Below are 21,622 nucleotides of genomic sequence, written 5' to 3'. Positions count from 1 at the left end.
GGGAAAGAGCCTTTTCCATAATTAAGCAACTTGACATCCTCTGTTGGTATTTAACTTAAAAATGTTTGGTTCTAAAATTTTAATTTGTGGTCCAGAAGTAAAGGCATATGTCACTGCTTCCCTGCCAGTAGTCTTTGGCCAGGGAGCCTTCCCAGCTACAGAGGCACATTTCCCTCCACTCATCCCTGGAAACATCAGCTGATTATGGCAACAACCACTGTCCCTGTGCACTTTCCCAACCATACAGGCACGTCTGTGGGTGGTGATGCTGCTGAAAAAACGCCACTGTTCAATTAGGTGTATAATGTGTCAAGTCCTGCATGACTGACTGCCCTTTCTGTGTCTTGTTCAGCATATCCACAAAATGCCGTTTTGTTAGTTCAAAGAAGGACTTGGGTTTTCACACAGAGATGACTGTGGGATAGGAAGCAATTGGCTGTGTGATGCTCTTTGATCCATGAAGCTTTTTCCTGAATTCAGTGTAACATTTGCAGGCGACATCTACTTGGATATACACTAAATCTTACAAATAAGAATATCTGTCCACTAAAGTAAACAGAGATGAATGTTTAGTTTATTAGATGTTAAGGTTAATAAAGCCAAGAGCTGGAAATGCTCATGCAGTCATCTGTGCTACACAAAACCAAACCAAAGCCATATTAAAAATGCTAAGACTTGCAGCTGAGGCTCAAGAATAATCAGCTTAAAATTCTGCCTGCACGTACTAAGGTTTTGATTTCTTTGAAATCAGAGGGAAACGTTGCTGTCATCTCCCCAGATGGCAGCTGGACCACAAAGCCTTGTTTCCATGCACACCGGTGCTGGACTGGAAGTGCTTGCAATATATTTGATTTCCATGCCCTAAGCTAAAAGCAGAAGCTCCTGAAGGTTAGGTGGCTTTTCATCTGCAGTTATCCAGCAAGGGGTTGATTTTCACCCCCATTCTTCCCTGGCTCTCCCCTGTAAAAGAAAATAATCCTTTTTGTCAGAGAAGGTGGCACCTGGCAGCTCCTGGGGGATCTAGTGTAACAGCTCCTATGTGAGCATAAACCAAACCCTGGATGCATGATTTCTCCCAGCCACTGTGTTTCTTGTGGGCATGGTGTGCTGCCACCAGGTGAGGAAGGCAATTGCTTCCACTGGCAAAAGGACAAAATAGTTTTCCATCATCACAGAAAACCATTATCTCCTCCTTTTTTTCCACACCCAGAATGATGTCCCATTACTATGATGTGAACTGGAAAATGCAGAAATCTCTGTAGAGAAGGAAAGGAGAAAAGAATGGGAGGCAGTGGAGGACAAGCTGCAGAGCCATTGCTATAAGCTTGTTACTAGCCTGCGATGGCCCCGGTGGGCTTTTCCCTTCACTAGCAGCTGATGGCAAAGCAAGGCTGTGCTGAGATCTGTGCTGCCTTAATTTGTGCAATGAACATTTACACAAGATAATTGCCTTGTAGTTCAGCAACAACAAACACTGTCAGATCTGTTCAGTGCATGCTGGGTTTATCTATAATGGCTCTGTGTCTAAAAGACTCAAATGGTAACTAATCCTATACCATTATGACATTTGAAATTCAAGATTTCATTTTTTTAATGTTCACTACAGATTAAATCTACTAATTTCACCTGACTAGATCTACTTGCCATATATTTAAGGGTTTCAGCAGGTTTGTATTGGCTGTGTCTGTGACAGTAAACTACAGGCATTTAGAACTGGTCTCAGGCACTAAGGGAACAGGCACAGACCAACCTGTAATCCTGGCATTAAACTTTCCTGTTCCCCAAAAGAGGGAAGCACATTAAAACTGTTCTGGGAACAGTCCTTGGCCCATGCTGCTTCCTGAGCCATGACAAACAGTTGTGTGGGAGAGTGCTACCTGGCCCAGGCCAAAGCTCTGCCAGCAATTGCTCAGACTCTGCAACCTTTGCCCCAAGGAGCAGAAGGCCCTTGCACATTCAAGAGGGAACTTCTTCTACTTCTTCTTCTACTGAGAAATTTATAGTCATAGAATCATAGAAAGTTTTGGGAGAGACCTTTAAAGGTCATCGAGTCCAACGCCCTGCAGTGAGCAGGGACGTATGTAATTAGATCAGTTTGCTCAGAGCCCTGCCCAACCTGACCTTGAATGGTTCCAGGGATGGGGATTCTACCACCTCTCTGGGCAACCTGGGCCAGTGTTCCACCACTGTCATTGTGAAAAATTTCTTCCTTGTATCGAGTCTGAACCTACTCTCTTTTAGCTTAAAACCATTGTGCCTTGTCCTAGCACAACAGACCCTGCTAAAAACTTCGGTTTGCTCAGAGCCCTGCCCAACCTGACCTTGAATGGTTCCAGGGATGGGGATTCTACCACCTCTCTGGGCAACCTGGGCCAGTGTTCCACCACTGTCATTGTGAAAAATTTCTTCCTTGTATCGAGTCTGAACCTACTCTCTTTTAGCTTAAAACCATTGTGCCTTGTCCTATCACAACAGACCCTGCTAAAAACTTCAGCCTCATCTTTCTTATAGGCCCCCTTTAGGTACTGAAAGGCTGCAATAAAGGTCTCGCTGGAGCCTTCTCTTGTCCAGGCTGAACAACCCCAACTCTCTCAGCCTTTCTTCACAGGAGAGGTGCTCCAGCCCTCTGATCATTTCTGTGGCTCTCTCTGGACTCACTCCAGCTGGTCCATGAATTATTGTGCTGAGGACTCCAAAGCTGGACACAGTGCTCCAGGTGAGGCCACAGCAGAGCAGAGGGGCCCCTTGACCTGCTGCCCACGCTTGTTTTGATGCAGCCCAGGACATGTGTGGCTGGCTGGGCTGTGAGCACATATTGCTGACTCGACTCGATAGCTACTGAAATGAAATATGGTTTCAGAAAGCAGTGGCAGGGAGAGTAGTTCCCCATGAAATTCTATATATTTTTCAAGTGGCTCCTGTAAACATGTTTGTCTATAAAGCTGTCTTGCTTTTTAGTGCTGGAGGGCTGTGACTGTTCAGTGTAAAACAGCAGTGTGGGACCAGGAGCTGGGGTACCTGGGCCTTCTGGCAGTCTGCACACAGCAATCACCTCCCTGGTTTTGCTCGGCTGCCTCACTGACGATCCGATCTCTTCTCCAGTACCAGCATCACTGACACAAGCTTTTCCAAGAGGGACTCTACCTAGCACAGACTCTCCTTGCCTCTTTATCCTGCATGAAATCTCTTTCATCTGCCTTTTACAGCTCCTTTAATCATCATGGCTACAGAAGATGGTGGTGGTTTGGGAATTCAGGCTGTTTGATGGTATTAGATATGTCCTGTTGTCTCCTATACCTTCCAGAGTTTTTAAAGATTAAAGTATTTTAGCCAGAAAAACAATAACTTCTGCCATAACTTTTATTTAAAGTCCCAAAAGACATATATGTAAGATCTCTAGTATAAGATTCAAGTTTCAATTTTAAATGAACTGAAGCAAAGAGAGTTACATCAGAGCACACAGCCTCTCTGGGTTGTGTGTGGTCAGTGTTCCAGCTACTTGATGTACAAGAAGAGAGCTTCACACACATGCTGTACCCAAATATAAGCAAAGGAACCCAGAACTTTTATGGCAATGCTCTTGAAATGGCCACACTTGTGAGGTGTCAAAGAGATTAAATAAATCTGTTGCTGCAACGCTCGTATCTGGGACAAGAATGTCCAGCTTTAAAGATCTTCTGCCCTAAAACACGTAGCAATGTATCTTCACCAGACACCTCCTGAAGTAGAACGATGATATAAACATCCAAGGCCTTTTAAGTCACTCTAATTCCAAGAGGAGCAGCAAAGTATTTGTATCTCATTAGCGACTGAAAGGATTTGACAACAATGAAGTTTTACTTTCCTTTCAGGGATGAAGAGCTTGTCTTACTTGTTTAATTTAGCTTGCTCATGCTTATATTAGAGCATACCTGGAGTGGATACTGAGTACAGCTACAGTTTGTCTGTCTTGGCTGAAGCAAAACAAATAATCGCTACAGCAGCTCACTGGTTGCCTAAACCATCCTACATGTGTTTACTTGATGCACTTACTTTCCTGCAGATGCAAAGAGGTAATAACCTTGGCTCGCTGTCCTTGCTTGTGTTGCTGTCTGCATTAGATGAGGGTTGTAAACAGCAGAAATACTGCTGTAAAATATTAAGAAAAAGCAGCACTTTTAAGGATGATTTTATATTAAACACAGTCATTGCTCTTCTCTCCTGCCAGTGAGAAGGTTTCAATGTTCTTACTTGCTTTCATAGTCTGAGAAAGTGAAGCCACTCTCCTGCTTAAACTTGACACACAAATTTAGGTCACTGCTCAGAGTCATCATGAATTTTGCCAAAAGTCTCCCACTGGAGTTGCATTTATTGATATCTGGGCTGACTTACCCCAGATCTTAGATCTTATTCATGGTCTCATTCAAACGTCACTGTTGGTCAGTAAAGGGCAAGCACGGGTTCCTGGGCCTCTCCTACTGCTAATGCTTGTGGAAGTGCAGAAGAGATTGACCACTTTTTGTGATCTGAGCTGAGAAATCTGAAATGTCACCCAACATGTGTTCAGCTGGGCAGCTGTCAGTGGTATATGCTGAAAGAGGTAGAGAAGCAGCCAGGCTGCCGCTACACAGAGTAGTTCCCACAGCCTGTCAGCACCCTTACTACTCCTCACAGGATTGCTCCTGGTAGTTTATCTCCTAGTACAGGGATAGATAACGGAGCAGCACAAAGCCTTCCACCTCTGCTCCTGCGTGTTTGGTGCAAGGTGGGTTTAAAACAGAGGGAGACTGTTCTCAGCTGATTTGCTGAAACGTTTTTTCTTTAGATTATTTGCTGGCACTTGAATGGCAGAGGGGTTTTGTTTTTAATTAAATCTTTAATTAACATAAAGAACAATCAATGATGAGTAGAATTGGAGTTGACTTCTAATCAAAGATAATCCTGCATACCGGCGTGGGTTTGAAATGAATGAACGTCAGGTCGAATTAGACGGTGGGACTCTGATCCCTCAGCCACGCTCTTAGGGACCATTACAGACCAAATTTTGCTTATCTGCACCAATGCCAGCTGAAGATGATTGCTCCGTGCTGTAAGGGGGGCGCTGCCCGGGCTCCTGCGCACGCTCGCTCCAGCTGCCAGCACGAAACAAATGTTGGAACTGGAAGAAAAGGAGGTCAGCTACCACAAACCCATCTGTCGTGTGCAGGAGCCATTTAGGAGCAAATTTATTTTCCTTGGATTTATTGCAGTGAAATAAGTCATTTGCATTTCCCTCTCCTTGTTTTCTGCACGTGCTATACCAAGGGTGAGGAGTGGTGCTGTAGGTGTTTCTCTGAGGAGGGGCTAAGCAGAAGAAAGGGCAATTTGTGGCTCTCCAGTGGAGGAAACCAGATCTTGGGTATGTACCAAGAGCTCTGGTGAGAGAGGGGCTACAAAAAGGGCAGGAAGAAAGCTAATCATGGTACTAGACAGAAAGGGTGCTGCTTTTACCTCAACCACCACCAGTCATGATTTCTGTGCTAGTGAGGTGATGAGAGTTTGAGCCAAAGGCATGTTTTACAGCACAAATAAAAGACGAAGTTAAAAAAGCTTCCATACCGACTTTGGCACGTGGACTGGTGTGAAAGGTGACCTATGCTTCCTGAATTTATGGAGCTGTATTCTGGTGGGAACATCAGATATCAGGTCCTATACATTCACAGCTGCATATTCTTGACCATTCAGCTATTGACCTGGATTCTAGCTGTTTTCTTTCTATTGCTTTTTGGTTTATGTACTACCTCCAGTTTGGGTAGGATGAGCAGAACGAACAGCATGAGCTATTCCAGATGGTAAAGAATTTGTGTATCTGCTCAGAATGTCTAGTGATGAGCTAGCAAATACTGTAGCATTTGAGTTGAAAATGGCCTTACATAGAACAAAAAACCCCATTCTTAACAGAAATGACACAAAGTAGAAGCCTTGCTATTAGTATCAAGTCTTGGGAAAAGTATTTGAAACAAAAGTTACAATTTGGTACCAAAATACACAAATCTAATGTTTTCATTAATTAAAAAGAGGTAACAGAGCCTTGTGCTCGCTTGCGGGGATTTCTGCATGACAAAGTAAGGCTCCCAGCTATGGGTGTAGAGCTATGAAAGATGTATGAGTTACATAAACTCTTCTTTGTGCATTGTAAAAACTGAATCCACCCAAACTGGAGGTGTTGAAATACAACTAATAAAAGAAAGAATCCCTGCAGGGGTCACTGATGCAGATAAAGCTATCAGGAAAGAGCGAGCACAAGCCTTCAGAGAGGTCCTGCTCAGTAGTTGGTGGTGAGGCTTGGGTGTCCATGGTAGGGGAGAAGAGGGACCTGTTTCAGGCTGCCTGTGAGGGCAGGGTGAGCTGTGGTGGGTTGAACTAAGAGTCTTGTTGCTGCAAGAGATGGGGCAGAAGTTTGCCTCCTTGTGCTGGGGCAGGAATACTTGGCTACCAATGGTTTGATGCCCAGCCAGGTGTAACCTGGGAGCTCCCACACCCCCTATTTGAAGGAGTGGGAGCTGTCTAGTCTACAGGTCCTTCTCTGTGCAATACTGCTCTCCACAGCCGTGCTATTAAGCCTCTGTGGCTCTTTTTCTGTATGCTAAAATTAAAGTTTGAAGCTCATGGATCTGCTGGCCTTTCACTGGCTGCTGCAGGCTTGGGAAGTGTGCTTGTCAGCACAGCCATATGCTGCTATTTAGGAACATCTCATAGCCTTGGACTCTGATGGAACAAAAGCACATGTTTTTGTTTTGGCAACCAAGAATAGCTCTTCAGATGCAGCTCACATGTCTGTACAAGTCCAGCAAATGCTACCCTGCATAAGAAAGGAGCAGCCTGATCACTGGGAGCATAAAATGTGCTGTGAAAGTCGTAATTCATGTAATCCAATGACCAGCAGGAGACGCCTTGCTACAAGCACTTCTAGAAGATCCCATCCCACAGAAATGTTCCTTGACATATCCAGGAACTCTGTGCACTAATGCCCAAGAGTTTCTGTCCTAAAAGTCTAAAAACACTTGTGCAAGAATTAAATTTCTTGTGAAGGTTTTTATAATGTTCCTGAGTGCTCTTATCCATATATTATCAAATTTTTATATTAAAAAACCATCCACAAGAATGTTTACATACTCAGCCAAGATACATACCTCTGTGCATTCTAGGAGTCTAGGGAACATGGAAACCATAAATTCCAGGTGGTTATTTGGGCTACTGGCCATGCTGGCCTCCTATTGCCAAGGTGATTCAATTAAGTCAGAAGGAAGAAGTAAGAAAATAAATATTAAAAGTGACTAGACTTCAGGCTACAAAAGCAAGCAGCACCAGCTGAAGGTGTACTGAATGAGTTTAGCATTGAACTGAGCCTAAGTTTAGAATTGAATTGTTTCTTTTGAGTGCAAAGCAGAAAGAATTGGTTGGCTGGGAGGAAGATGTGACTTCTAGGGTATAATCAATTTCTTCCCTTATTGGATTTATTCTTTTGGAGGTGCACATTGGTAAATGAGATCTTACTGCAATGAAAAGTTTTTGCCTTTGTAAACTGGCCAGCTAGTCTGATAAGCAGAACATAGGCCTTGACAGAGATGAGAGAGGAACGTAATCTTTTCTTTCATTATTCAAAAAGAAGCCAGCTCACTTGTTAGACATATCCCACGTTTGCAGGTAAGAAGTGTTCCTAGTATGCAAGCCAGATCAGTTGACTTCTGTAGCCATCCACTTGCATCACTTTAGTGAACTCCCTCTTACCTTAGTAATAATTATTTTGGTTAATTTTTAATGGACAGCCTGCAGACCACAGATCAGCAGAAGGAACAATATGCAATCCATCTCACCATAGGGATTTCCTCTGCTGACCACTTGCCTGATATAGAATGATGTTATCATTAACAGGCAGACCAGCAGCCAAACCCCTCCCTCCACTCCCACATCACACAGCAGAGACCCAAAGTGCCAGACAGCCAGAGGAGGAACAAGTCAATGCACTCACCCACCACAGGGGATGTGAAAAAGGAAGCAAGCCAGGCAAGGAGCCCAGCCATGGCCAATGGTAGCAGCTAGCTCATGAGCCCACTTACATAGCAGGGACTCAGAGACATCTTCATGTTCTATCCCTCCTGTCCTGAAAACTCCACTTGCCATGAAGAGTCAGGGAGCCCTTCCAACAGCCAGAATCCTCACACAGAACATGCACTATGTAAAGAGACCTCCCAGCTCCACTGCAAGCAGCGTCAGCTCTTATGGAGGTGGCTTCTTGCCCCACCTCCAAGTTAATGCTGAAGGCAGGGGCACCTGGTGGTGATCTCATCAGTTCCCACCCAAGGCTGACCAGAGCCTGGGTGAAAACCAATCAGGAGGGTCCTGGTTGTGGACATATTCCATATGCCCACCCTCATTCGGGGCTGGGGGTTTAAACCTTGGCACTTCAGGATTGTAGCTCCTTAGATGAAGAATGGACCTTGAAACAGGTGTCACTCAGAAAACCAATAATACAGGAACAATGGATTATCAAGGTTTGTTTCAGTCATTGAGTCCTACCCCACATTCAATTTAATCAGGGATTATACATAATCCCAGAGTGTCCTCAAAGCCCCTATTCCACCAGCCCTCAGGTTCAGACAGCTCCCTAGCTCTGGGAACCTCAGACCCAGAGCCATAATTGTAGTGGCTGTAGGAGAGAACAGGAGGAATCAGGGGCACCATCACCACTGGTTTCTTTATTAATAGACTTACAATATAATTATGTAGCTTTACGTGGTAGCTAGCACATGTGTAGCAAAATCAACTTCCCCTCATTATGTGGTGAGCAAAAAATATCTTCTCCATAGTGGTCATGGGGAAAAGGCAAACAAAATGGGACTGTGTGAAAGCCAGTCTAGATTTAGCAAATATGCTCCTGACTGAATTTCCCTTGCCTTAGCTCACATTGAAGTTCACACTTTATCAAATATTTTGGCATCGTGGGAGGTAGAGGTCCATGCTGAGGGCGATGAAGAGAGAGCAGCCCTGTGGAAGTGATGGGCTCGATGGCCCCTTCCCCTCTCATTAGCTCAGGCTCAGCTGTTTCCCTGTTTCCAGACTGAAAGGAGAGCCAAGAGAGGGGACTTTTGTTTCCCCAGGGACAGAGACATCGTCAATTATCTGCCATCCCCTGCTGCAAGCTGTCAGTGAATAGGGCACAGACACACTGATAGGATTTCACCTTATCCCTCAGCTCTCTGATGGGCTCATCATTCAACTGCCATGCACTTAGCACGGGCAGTACTAATTATATTAATTGTGTGCCTACACAGCCCATGCTTATATTAGCACTAAGCAGATTGGTGTTTCATTTTTAAAATGAAGCATCCGTGGTTGGTTAGCTATGTAGATTTAAAAATATAAGTGTGTACATTGCATCCACTGCATTCACTTCTTGAATCTCAAAAGCATTTAATACCATTTAAGATGTGCAATATGCTTTGTATTGAGAGCAAAACGTATACTCTATCTAGAAAACAGTAGCATTATATCACATAACTACTAAATGCAGACTTAGAAACTTGATCATTACGTTGGAGAAGGACCAAAATCCCCTTACTCGTGTCCATCTGTATGGGTACTGGTCAGGACAGGAAGAGATCTGGATAAGTACTTCTGGGTTGAGCCTTATTGTAATTATACCAGTGACCACATCTATGCATATAATCAGAATAAAACTATATTATCTAATTGAGAGGTAGGTTTATTTAGCTGATAGCACAGAGACCTGTGAATGGTTTAAGAGGCAGGAAAATAAATCCCCATCTACAAAGCATATTACAACAATGTGACAAATACTCACTGCTCAAAGTGTATTTGCAAGATGTAGGTATCAGAAACGATCCATTGATGTGGTGCCCTCATGCAGCCACTAGTCTGTGGGAACCTGGGCTAAGGGGCTGCTGCTGCCAGGTGCAGTTGGTGCCATTCTGTGATTTTGGTTAGAAGTATCTCAGATGCCAGCAATATAAGTTTAAATCTGAAGAACAGATTGTGTTTGTGCAGTAAAGTCAACCTCTAACCTGACAAACTGAAAAGTAACTGAACTGGGAGATTTCATCAGTTCTGGATCTGTTACCTCCTTTTATCACACATTTCCTTCCATACAGAAATTCAACATACATGAAACCACCAAGATTATATATAATATACAAATCGAGAGAGCAAAACCCTATCTGGGCTCTGAATTTTGACCATTTTATGCAAAAAGCAAAGCTAAAGTAGCTCCAGGCAGGTCTTCACTTTGCATTTCAATTGCACTTCTTCCACACTTCCTTCTGGTATCTTTAGGAGAGCCTTAGCTACTAAAGCATTGCAAGGCCATCCAAGGGCTTGAGCAAAATAAAGAATATAAATAAGTCAATGTCTTTTCCAGAATTATTCATTCTTTAAGTTTCCCCAAAGGAAAAGAACATGGAAACACTTCAAGTGTGTCTGCACATGATCGCACATGGGCGTAATGATTTTGTTCAAAGCAAAACCCATTCATCTTTCATTCCCATTAATACAGAAGATATTCGTAGTGTGGAAGATGTTAGGATTGTGTCAAGAGTTTTGAATTGAATGTAATTATGTGTTTAGAGCCAACGTAGTCATGATTAGCACCCAACCTCAAGTTTGGTTTTATTCTTCTTATTTTTTGAGGAATGACTGATGCTCATGCATTTAAATCTCCTCTGACTGTTTGTATTGTTCAGCTTCTACCCTCATAGGTCTCCAGCTGCTGTGAGGGTGTGGGGGTGTGTTAATCATCCTGTCAATGATGCGAATGCTGAACACTTGCAAGGGATTTTCTGCTCGTTGGCACCCTAGACTAAACTTTTAATGCAAATCTTTGTATGCAAATAGGAGCATATAACACACAGCCTGACTGTCTTAGGGTGATTTGCAAAACCAAAGGGAAATTGCTGCACAGACCCACAGAGTACTGTGATCGGGTGGTTTCCAATTTGTCTCTCAGGAGTTGGAGCAGGTAGACACTGTACTGTGTACAGGGATGTGAGGTTTGACCCTGGAAGCTGCAAAGTGGCTTCTGCTAAATACAGGGTACTGGCAAGCCTGAGAAGAGCTCGGCCCTGCAGAGGTGTGCCTTAAGGAGCTAAGACTGAGGGCAGAGCCAAATCTGGGCTCTCATTGACCCAAGCATCGAGTATTTCAAGCTGTGGCTGGCACACGTTTATTCCTGTGTGAGTTAGCAGAAGCTGTTGCTCGCTGTGGTTTCTCCTGAGCCTGTGGGGAGCAGCTGCTCCCAACCCTCTCCGGCTTCCATCCTCTCCCTTGTCTCCATCTCTCCTGGCCATGGGTTTCTGCCCAGCATGGGTGCTCATGGCCCTGGTCTGACCAAGTGCAACTTCTCTATCCCAAGGGTTTTTCCTTGCTGTAGTTCAACTGGCTCGACCACTGAGCTACATCTGGGCTTGGCTGGGGACACGAGTGGTGGAGCACGGTTATCTTCTGGCCACAGCAGTGGAGAAAACTGGCCTTAATTGCAGCCCAGCCACAGGGGACAGCCCTGGCTTGCCAAACAAAGAGATGTGCACTGGTTTGGTTGTGCAATAGAGAAAACTTCCCGGTACCAGTAGTGCTGGCAATGCTGGGACTGGAAGGCGTATTTCTGGCAGAGCTCAGAAATATTCCTGACAAAGCAGCTCCTTGGGCAATTCAGTCCTCTCCATGGAGAAGCAGCAGTCAGAGTATTTGGCCAGCTTAGTGCTACAAATTAAACATAATTGGACAGTGGACGTTACCCCACATATCTGCTTTATCCAGTGAGTGTTTGCCATGCTGGCACCATGTGGCTCTGGTGCCTACCTTTAATAAATATGATTGGTTGCAAAGGCTTGCACCGAAAATCTCTGGCCTTCACAAGTGGCTGCTTTTTTGGGTACTCATGATCATTCTTCATCTGTGGAGATAAGAGGATGATTTAGACTCACTGCCACTCCCTTGTCCCCATAGGTCAGGGTTTCACAGAGCATCAGCTCCGTTGCCTGCAGGCAGCTCCAGCCCTTGCCAGGCTGTCCTGCCTCTGAGCCAAACTCACCTTTTGGCCCAGCTGTTGGAATGAGAGAAACTGGGAACACGGTGCATGCTGGGTCAGTCCAGCTTTTAAAATAAATGAAACAAAAAAAATAAAAGAAGAAAAATCTCATTTTTTGCCAGGTAATGTTTAAGCTGGCCTAGGTTTTCACAGTGCAATGGTGTTAGCTGCCATGCTGGGACCCCAGGAAGAAAGGAGGTTGTGAGAGGACGGGTCCTGCAGGACAACTGAAGACTAGTGCACTCTTCTCCAGCATCTCCCTTCCCCTCCCTCTCCCCAGTCTGCTGGCCTCAGCTGGCTCTGACACTCCTCAGGCATCTCGGTGAGGTCGTTCATCTCACCAGAGCAGCACAAAACCAAGGCAGTATAAGTCTGCTTCATTGTCTGCCCAGTGCTGGGGTCAGAACATGGCAAACAGTGGAGCAAGAAGGAGAGGAAAAGGGAGATGTCCCCTCTTCCGTCGTGGCAGCAGCAGGCTGATGGAGATGTTGTGAACCATGGCACTCGTTTGCTGTTTCTTTACAGGTGGATTAAAACCACTGCAGTTTGGTTCTGGTGCCAAACTAGTCACTGGGAATGAGCACACAGAGAACAAGTGCTTCTTCCCGAGGTGCTGAGCCCCCTGAACACAGCAAATGCAGAGCATACAGTGCCTGGAGCTTGTTTACTCACCTCTCCTTGCGTGGCGGTGGAAAGCATCCCTGTCATCACAGCATGCCATGGCTGTGTGTACACCTACCCTGTCTTCTTCTCAGCAACCAGGCGGGAACAGCCACGGGGAAAACAAGCAAGGATGAAAGAAAGGGGAGCCACAGGACTTCAGTCATGCTGAATGAAATCTATTTTTTAAAATTTTATTATACATACTAACACTTTGCGGTGATAGTGAGTGCCCCCTAAGAGCTCTGCAAACTCCCAGAATAATCTCCAGGACACCCTGATGCAGCAGAAGGGGATGCCAGGGCTAGGGGAGAAGCATGCCAAGCATGGCAGAAATCAGGGATGGCACTGGGATTAGCATGCTGAAGCATCTAGTTTCTAGTCCTACATCCAGACCCTCATTGTGTCTCCGGCATATTTTCAGTAGACTCTGGGCCATAAGTCAGAAGAGAAAACAGAACCAGCTTATTTTTGAGGCAGGACAATTCAGCAATATGTGCCTTGGCTCGTGGCCCCTCGTGGGGTTCAGTTACCCCTTATTTACCCATATCATGAATAACCTGGTGGACACCAGGCAGTCCTGGCCTCACCACTTGCCTCTTACCCTCCACTGTGACTGACCTGCTCTCTGTTGTTTTTTTCAGGAATATCTTCCAGGCTCCCTGAAATCATGTCAATAGGATCACATTCATTCTCTCCAGGAGGTCCTAATGGGATTATTAGAAGCCAGTCTTTCGCTGGCTTCAGCGGGCTTCAGGAGAGGCGCTCCAGGCAAGTACCATGCTCTTGAAGGGGAGTTTCCAAATCAGACCCTAAGGGAGGGTGAAGGTGGAAAAGAGGCGAGAGGACTGTCTTCTCTGATTGCAGAGGAAGAGTCTTCAAGGCTAAATTCTCTCTATTGTTTGTATAATTAGGCTGTTACCCTCTGACTTAGCTACCAAGTGCCTCTTTGCCTCCCTTCCATTAAAGCAGGGCTTCCTCACATGCCTCAGAGCTGTGAGAGTATTTCAGAGAATCATCTTAATTTACTAACTTATGCAGTGATCTTTTCAACATGTGAAATGTGCAGGAACACGATACACTTCCCACCGCCCCCAGATTATGACTGTTGCTACCCAAAAAGACAGTTTTCTCATTGCCATGCTGCTATGAATGCAAAGTAACAGGGCTGCTTTCCTGTCCTGCTGAAAACGGGGCAGAGCTTGGCTGCAGAGCCTTTCCTTGCACCACCCTTTAGCTAAACTGAACTCAGGGCTTTGGGTCAGGCACTTACCGAGTCATCCAGCTCCTGACGCCCCAGAGGCTACTTTACAATTCATTCTAACTTGTGTAAAGCATTGGACTGCCAGACCACCAGTTAGCAATTGAGGAAGAACAGCAGGCAAAGGGTCGCCTCCCATCATCATCTCAAGTCGTTGGTGGTTGTTAGGTGGTGACCTACCCTCAGCAGAGTCACCAAAGAAGCACCTATAGGCAGCACAGCTGTCCTCCCTTTGCCAAACAGAGCTACCTGTGGTTCATGCTCAAGACCTGTCCTCGACGTGGTCTTAACCGAGCCCCAGTCTTCCATAGGAGCCACCAGGCTTTATGCCTGACATTATCTGGATTCTCCTTTGGTTTAAGCTCCTGGATGTAGCTCAGCCCTTTTATGGCTGTGGCTGAGGGGACAGGCATGGTATGAGACAGAGAATTGTCTGATGAGCCTCAGACTCAGCCTGTCATTTCCAGACCAGCAAGGCAACCGGCAGATCAAAAGCTGACAGCACGTGTCCCAGGCTGCTCAGACCTCTTAACCTGTAAACAAACACAGTCCTTTAACTGGCAGGCACAGAGCAGATTCGTTTCTGCTAGCAGAGATAATATCAGAAGATTCCTTCAAGCTACACTCCTTTGAGTTCATTAGGATTTATAGGGGCTTCCTCCTCTTACATGTTGCTTTTGCAGGTGTAACTCCTTTATTGAAAATTCCTCTGCGCTCAAGAAGCCCCAAGCAAAGGTGAAGAAAATGCATAATTTGGGCCACAAGAACAGCACCACACCCAAAGAGCCCCAGCCCAAAAGGGTGGAAGAGGTCTACCGAGCCCTGAAGAATGGCCTGGAGTAAGTCATTGTCTTTGTTGTTGACTGAAGCTTTCTGTGACGTTTTAGAGCCTATAGAAACATATCCCAGGAATAGGGCTCCTTAATCATAGGAGAGGAAAATATTCCTCTTGGAGCCTGGATCGTAACACTTAATGATCTGAAATACTTGAATGGGAAACAGGGCAGAATGCCCTTTTCACTCCAATTGCTAGGAAAGCTCCCAAAAGCTGGGATTTCAACATTTTTTCCTCTGAACTTCCCAGACTCCTATCAGAGTACAGCCTTTAAGATAACATCCCAGATGATAACGGGGCTTTCACCAGTCAGATACAAGGGCAGCGACTGGAAGGCTCCAGCACAGAAACCAAGCAGCAGACTAGCTTAGGGTTTAGTGCAAGAACATTGGGCTCTTATTCACAGCTAAATAAGTGGCTCCTGTTTATTCCCAAACAGGCAGCAGGGAGCTGCTTTTAGGACAGTTTTTGTCTGAAAACGCATCCAGGGAGGAAAGCCATTTGCTGGGCAGATTTTCTTTTAGGATAGTCAGGAGCCAGCTCAGTATGTGCTGTGGAGCTCATACATCCCTTCTCTGGTTTGTGTTTACAGTGAGTATCTGGAAGTCCATCAGACAGAGCTGGATAAGTTGACTACTCAGTTAAAAGACATGAAAAGAAACTCGCGCCTGGTACGTGTCACACTTCCTCGTGGGGATGGGCAGGAACCCTCTCGGGGGGCTGGAGCTGCTGGGGGGTCAGACTGGCACGTAGGGACTTTGCACCAATGTTCTTCTTCTGGACCTACTGGGGTGAGTCCAGAGGTGGGCCACAGAGATGATCAGAGGGCTGGAGCACCTCTCCTTTGAAGAAAGGCTGAGAGAGTTCCAGTGCAGCCTGGAGAAGAGAAGGCTCAAGGGACACCTTGTAACAGCCTTCCAGTACTTACAGGGGACCCACAGGAAAGGTGGGGAGCAACTCTGTTGGGGATTGTAGTGATAGGACAAGGGTAAGAGTTTTAAAGTGAAAGAGGGTAGGTTTAGATCAGATATAGAGAAGAAAATATTTATTATGAGGGTGGTGAGGCACTGGAACAGGTTGCCCAGAGAAGTTGTGGATGCCCCCTCCCTGGAAGTGTTCAAGGCCAGGTTGGACGGGGCTTTGAGCAGCCTGATCTAGTGGGAGGTGTCCCTGCCTGGGGCAGGGGATTGGAACTAGATGATCTCTAAGTTCTCTTCCAACCCATTCTGTGATTCTCTGATTCTTCCTATCCAGCTCTGGTCTTGTTTGGGATTTCTTATAGCTGACAAACACTTTCTTGTGGTGCTGTTACATTGCAAAATTAATGACAATTTCGTGTTCTCTGTTGCAGGGAGTCCTGTACGATTTAGATAAGGTATGTTACTCCCTTTGATACTGGTTTTGCAAGGAAGTGTTAGTATTTGTACAGTGTACATAGTTGGCATAGTTAGCCCCTCTCAGCCAGATCTGCTACCCAGGCCAACGACACTGAGGGAGAAGTTAGCTAACAGTTTGCACTAGCCATGGATGAAGTTCCACTCCCCTCCTCTTCCCAAGGGCTCTGGTACTTGCCAGTGCCTGTGCCAGCCAGCTGTGCTCACCAGCCCCGCATCAAACTTACCCCATCAGCCCTTTCCCAGGGTCTGTCCAGTTAAACTGGCTCCAGGACAGGCACAGGGAAGGGGGCAGACCCCTGACAGGGGAGGAGGGGGTGGAGGAGTCAAAGCCCCTATTTCTGTCAGCTGCCAGCCCATAAAACCATAGCCTTGTGCAACTTTGCCCAGTAAGCTCCAGGTGGGTGGGAGGATGGCAGGGGCATGCCAGGGGTGGCTGTGGAGCTGGGTCAAGCGCCTGCTCATTCCTGTTCATCCCTGCCTGTTCTGGGAAAGGAAAAATGGAAAAATTCAAAATATTTTTCCCTGCAGTAAGATCTGGGTGAAACAAAAGGAAAATTTTCAAAAATGTTTCCTGAGCAAGTCTGGCTATTTCTCAGGCCAAATGCCAAACTTGGTTTTGCTGTCAAAAACAGTTTACTGCAGAAGAGAATGGATTTTGAAATGCAAATCTGGATCAATTTTAATTGAAAATACTATATTTGAGGCTAAAAAAGCTCAGATTTTCTATTTTCTTTTTTAAGAACTAAAAAACTAGGGCAATGCTATCAAATAAACCTTTTTCTTTTAAACAGGTATTAGTTACAGAAGTCATTGAGCTCTATTTTCAGCAGCAGATTAATGGCAGTAGGGTGGCACAGCTGATTCTAGATTCCTGGGCAGTGAAACCCTGAGTGCTTCAGGGAGGAGTCTCTCAGAGTCGTTGGGACTAGCAAAGCTAGCATGTTGGTGTCCTACTGATTTATTTAAATGTGCCTCACCCTCTGCCTCTTCCCTTCCTTCAGCAAATCAAAGCAGTTGAAAGATACATGAGAAGGCTGGAGTTCCACATTAGCAAGGTAATGAGCACTCCTATCATCTTTCTTCTACATCTGCTCCTATGTTATTAGGAAAACAAACCCTTGGCCTCCTGCTACCCCTCCGCTCTGGGGAGGCTGCCTTGATGAAGCCTCTCCCAGATTCAGTATTTTGACTGTGACGGGCTGGTGGCCAGAGCCCAGGAAAGGGTTTGCACATGGTGTATAGCCCCCGAGGTCCAGCTGTGCCCTGAGACACTCCTGCCTGCTTTTAGATACAGCGAGAACATAGGGTCAGGCACTTGCTGGGAAAAATGTGTCTCACTGCATGCTTATTGTTGAACTGTAGGTACAAAGAGAGTTGCATCTGAAAGTCATTTAATTCAGCAGTTGTCCCTACCGTACACAGCAGCTAGATTGGATTTATTCCTGGACTTCACTGCTAACGCTTTTGCTGCGTGGTTTGGGGCCCACATCCACTTGATTACATTGGTGGGACTGTTCAGTAGAGGTACTTATGATTTAATACATTTTAGAGCTGGACAAAATCCATGGTGTGTGTTCTCTTAGTTATAAACATATCTGCTAGCGATTAGTTGCTTTTCTGAGCCTGACAAAAGAATGAATTATTTTTGATGGATGAAATGTCTTTTGAGAGTCATTTGAAAAGCGTTTGCACAGCTTGAAGTGTTCCAATTATGACAACCCACCCAAACCTTTTAATTTGAGCCTTCTCTTACTCCTGGAGCTTAAAAAAAAAAAAAAAATCATAAAGCAATAGACTGACATTTTCTTCCTCAAACTACCTTCTCTCATGCTGGCAACATGAATGGCAAAATTAGTGCTTAAAGAACGTTTCCATTCAAGCCCTTCCCACTTCAGCCTGTTCAGAGCTAATGGTTTCTGGGCTTAGAATAGGGCTGAAAAGCAGTGAACGCAAGAGGCAGCGCTGGGCAGCACTACCCGCCCTTGCCGAGCACTTTGGTTCCCCTTCTGTAACCCACAGCAAGAGGGACAAAAGGAACCGAGCTGTGCCACACTAAAAGCTCACAGGCTTGGGCAGGTGAAGAAGCATCTTCGTTCCTCGTGGCAGAGGAGGTGTTTCCCCTGTGCCAAGTCAGGGCAGCAGCGATGCCTTCCGCTCTCTACCCACCGCCGCTCCCTCGGAAGCAGAGGGGGAAAACTGGGCTGGTCACCAGCAGACCCCATGTATTTAGGGGGGCAGATGAGTGAGCCCTGCTCTCGTGGGCAGGAGCAGGACATTGACCCCGGGTTAACGCTCCACCCTCATGGCAGAAGTAAATACCAAGTGGCAGCTATTTATAGTAGCTGTCTTTAGCTTGCTGGCTTGCAAGAGAAATAGGAGTGGTTATGAATCCAGGAAGCTTTTTTTGTAACTTTGAAATGGCAAAATGTTACCTGTTCCTCCAGTTCTCTTTGCTGAACTCTTAGCAGTCCCTGTTTTGCTTAGGGATTCCTCAAGTCAGGGACTTTGGCTTTTAGGAATCCAAGCCGGCCTTGTAAAAGTCAGACTAAGGCTTTGAAGCTGTCAGGAAGACCAGTCCTGTTCCAACAGCACTTTTTGTTAGAGGTTAAGCAGGCTTGGAAAATGGGATTTGGAACATGCCTGGATTGTCACATCAGGATCATCTCTAGTGCAACAACACAAAGTCATAGACTGAGGAAGCCAAGGTGCTGGATGCCTTTGTAGAGGGAAATTCTGCTGTGAAAATCCATTACTGAGCAACAAGAACCATGTGGCATAGAGAAATAGCATGAAGTCAGAATTACAAAGGAAAAAAGTGATTTTAGGTAAAAAGCATTCCATCTTAGCAAAGACATTAGAAGCAGAAAGAAGAGACAGCTTCTTCTATTCCTTTCCTTCTCCTCACCCTGATAAAGTAGGATTAGAAAACCTCGATCTGCCGTATCTGGCAGATTAAGTTTATATAAATATATATCACTATAAATAGCTGGTGTAAATATACACAGATATATATATATACACACCATCTATACCATTGTGGACTCCTACCAAACAGCTCAGATGGAGTAATTGTATACATTCAGGGCAGGGATTAGAGGGAAAAGGGAAACCAAAGTGTGAGACACATGGAATTCCATCGCACTCTGAAGCTAGGTCCAGGTGAGGCTTTAAACAGTGTGTGACTGGGGTTTGCAGAACTGCCAGAGTGCTTACGAAATGTTGGGTGCCTGGGTCATGCCAAAGGAGCTTAAGAAGATGACTATCATGTGAATGCCTGGGGAGATGAAGTTCAAAATATTTTCTTCATTTGACCCCAGCTGTTTCTAAGCCCTTTACTTGTGCTGATTCTGACCATGACTCCCAGTTTCTGGAGGATGGGCAGTGAGAATTAAAAAAATCACTCCCTGCTTCCAGTACTATTAGTCAAACGCTGCAACAGCCTCAGCCCACAACTGACGTTAGCAATACAGAAGACATCACTGGCCCTCTTAAGTGTGCCATTTCACATGTCCAGTCCCCTTTGGCAGCATGGACGTTGCTGTGGCCAGTGAAAGAGCTCTGCTACACCAATATATTTGAGAAGTTTGCTGCATGCCCACCCTGTTGCTAACAATTGTTCCTAGTCCAGACAAGGGGAAAAGGCAGTAGCAATGGTTAAAGGCATGCAGAGCAAGCAGGTGAATTGCTGGCAGCATCTACTGTTGCTGTAATGTGATTTTTACAGTGGAAGTTATTTTTATCTTGTGTTTCTTCTTCATGGGCTGTAACAGTATCACCGCTTCATGTGCTCAATCCCTCCACTGGGCCTAACAGTTTGGCTGAGTTTCCTTGTAATGCAAATAACTTTGTTGTTTGTTGGGTTTATTTTGTTGAGTTTTCCTGTTTTTTTCCATTCACCTTCCTTGTTCCCACTAGGTGGATGAGCTTTATGAAGCCTATTGTATCCAAAGACGTCTCTGTGATGGTGCCAGCAAAATGAAGCAAGCCTTTGCCATGTCTCCTGCCAGCAAAGCAGCTCGAGAGAGTTTAACTGAAATCAACAGGAGCTACAAGGAGTACACAGAGGTATATCCTCACCCATCTAGTCTTTCACCTTCACACTGCCTGAAGGCTGTGCAAACTTTGTCACTGATTTCGGGGAGACCCTCATCCAGATAGACGAATTAGAAGCAAAGTCAGCAGAGAAGAATTATTTGGAACCTTAAAATCCAAATAATTTTGGATTTTAAGGTCCCTTCCAAACAAAAACATTCTATGATTCTGTGATTGTTTATTTGTTCATCTTCAGGTGAATACTTACAAAGACAGGTTAAGTGGGTCCAAGGACTTCCCTGAAATAATAATGTCTATGCTCTATGAGAGCAGGGTTACACCCAGGAAATGCTGCACAAGAAAAAAAAAAACCGCATAAATCTGCCATGAAATTGAATATATTCTATGTCCTTCCCACCCTGCAGATTTTGGGGTGGCAGGTTGGCTGAAACCCATGTGTATATAGTCATCCATTGCATCCTATCCAGTTTAACTTGCTGTGATCAACATCTATTTTATTAAACAGGCAGCAGATGAAGAAGGATCTAATAGTGTTGCAACATCCCAGCACACAAGCCATGACAGCCTTCCTAAATCTGAAGGAAGAACTGGAGAGGGTCCAGTACCCATCTCCCACAGCCTTTTTTCTTAATGTAGTCCATGTTTCTTGAGAGATTAAATCATGCCGGGAGCCACTTTGGCGTGGAGCTGCTGCTGGCACGTGTCCTGGCTGGAGAGGACTGGGACAGTGACCAGGTTACGCTTCAAGGGCCACAACTGCCCTCTGCCAACGGGAGGATTAGAGGGGAACAGAAGAAGAACACGGGGTTACAGTCAGCCCTGGGCGAGCAGGCAGAGCTCAGCTGCTGTTTTTAGGGCCAGACTTAGCTAAACAGCAGGATGGCTCTGGCAGATTGGTTTTGTTGCAAAGTATCTTTCATCTGCATAACAGAATCTTTCCTTCCAAATAGATCTTAAAAAAAAAGAAAAAAGGCAGAAGGAGAGTTTGTTTGACCTCACTGTTCTCTTTTCCAACGCAGAACATGTGTACCATAGAGGCGGAGCTGGAGAACCTATTGGGGGAGTTTTGCATCAAGATGAAAGGTAATTGCCTTGTCACCTTTCCCTTCTTTCTCTGGAACAGCAGCAGTGGCTGTGCATGGTAGTGAGGGCATGGAGAGATGCTAGTGTGATGTGATAGCTGTGGTTTCCCCCCACCACTCCCATTGCTGATCCTTCAAACCTTACCCCCTGCCCAATGGAAAGGATCACAGAGCCAGGAACATCCAAGCCTACAGAGAGGCTTTCTGAGATGCTGCTTGTTGTTGTCAAGGCTAATCACCTCCCTCAAACACTCCTCCCAACAGCCAAAGCCA

At 45.5% G+C, this 21,622-nt stretch overlaps 1 protein-coding gene across 3 annotated transcripts in view; it reads left to right on the top strand.

Moving 5' to 3' along the window:
- The first annotated feature begins 13,373 nt into the window (after positions 1-13,373).
- FAM65B (family with sequence similarity 65, member B) overlaps positions 13,374-21,622 on the top strand; it is a 34,469-nt gene continuing 26,220 nt past the window's right edge. For 2 of the 3 annotated variants that reach the window (XM_008947821.1, XM_008947822.1), the window contains exons 1-7: positions 13,374-13,492; positions 14,666-14,821; positions 15,410-15,488; positions 16,169-16,192; positions 17,216-17,269; positions 20,130-20,279; positions 21,287-21,350. In XM_008947821.1, the coding sequence (XP_008946069.1) occupies positions 13,392-13,492; positions 14,666-14,821; positions 15,410-15,488; positions 16,169-16,192; positions 17,216-17,269; positions 20,130-20,279; positions 21,287-21,350 (628 nt within the window). In that variant the 5' untranslated portion in view covers positions 13,374-13,391. The remainder of the gene's footprint in view (positions 13,493-14,665; positions 14,822-15,409; positions 15,489-16,168; positions 16,193-17,215; positions 17,270-20,129; positions 20,280-21,286; positions 21,351-21,622) is intronic. The other variant, XM_008947820.1, reaches the window with a different exon arrangement.

The sequence above is a fragment of the Merops nubicus genome, unplaced genomic scaffold, assembly GCF_000691845.1.
Source record: "Merops nubicus isolate BGI_N331 unplaced genomic scaffold, ASM69184v1 scaffold27529, whole genome shotgun sequence".
Classification (NCBI taxonomy): Eukaryota; Metazoa; Chordata; class Aves; order Coraciiformes; family Meropidae; genus Merops; species Merops nubicus.
Note: the sequence above shows the minus strand (reverse complement) of the source record. Positions and strands in the feature narration are given on the sequence as shown.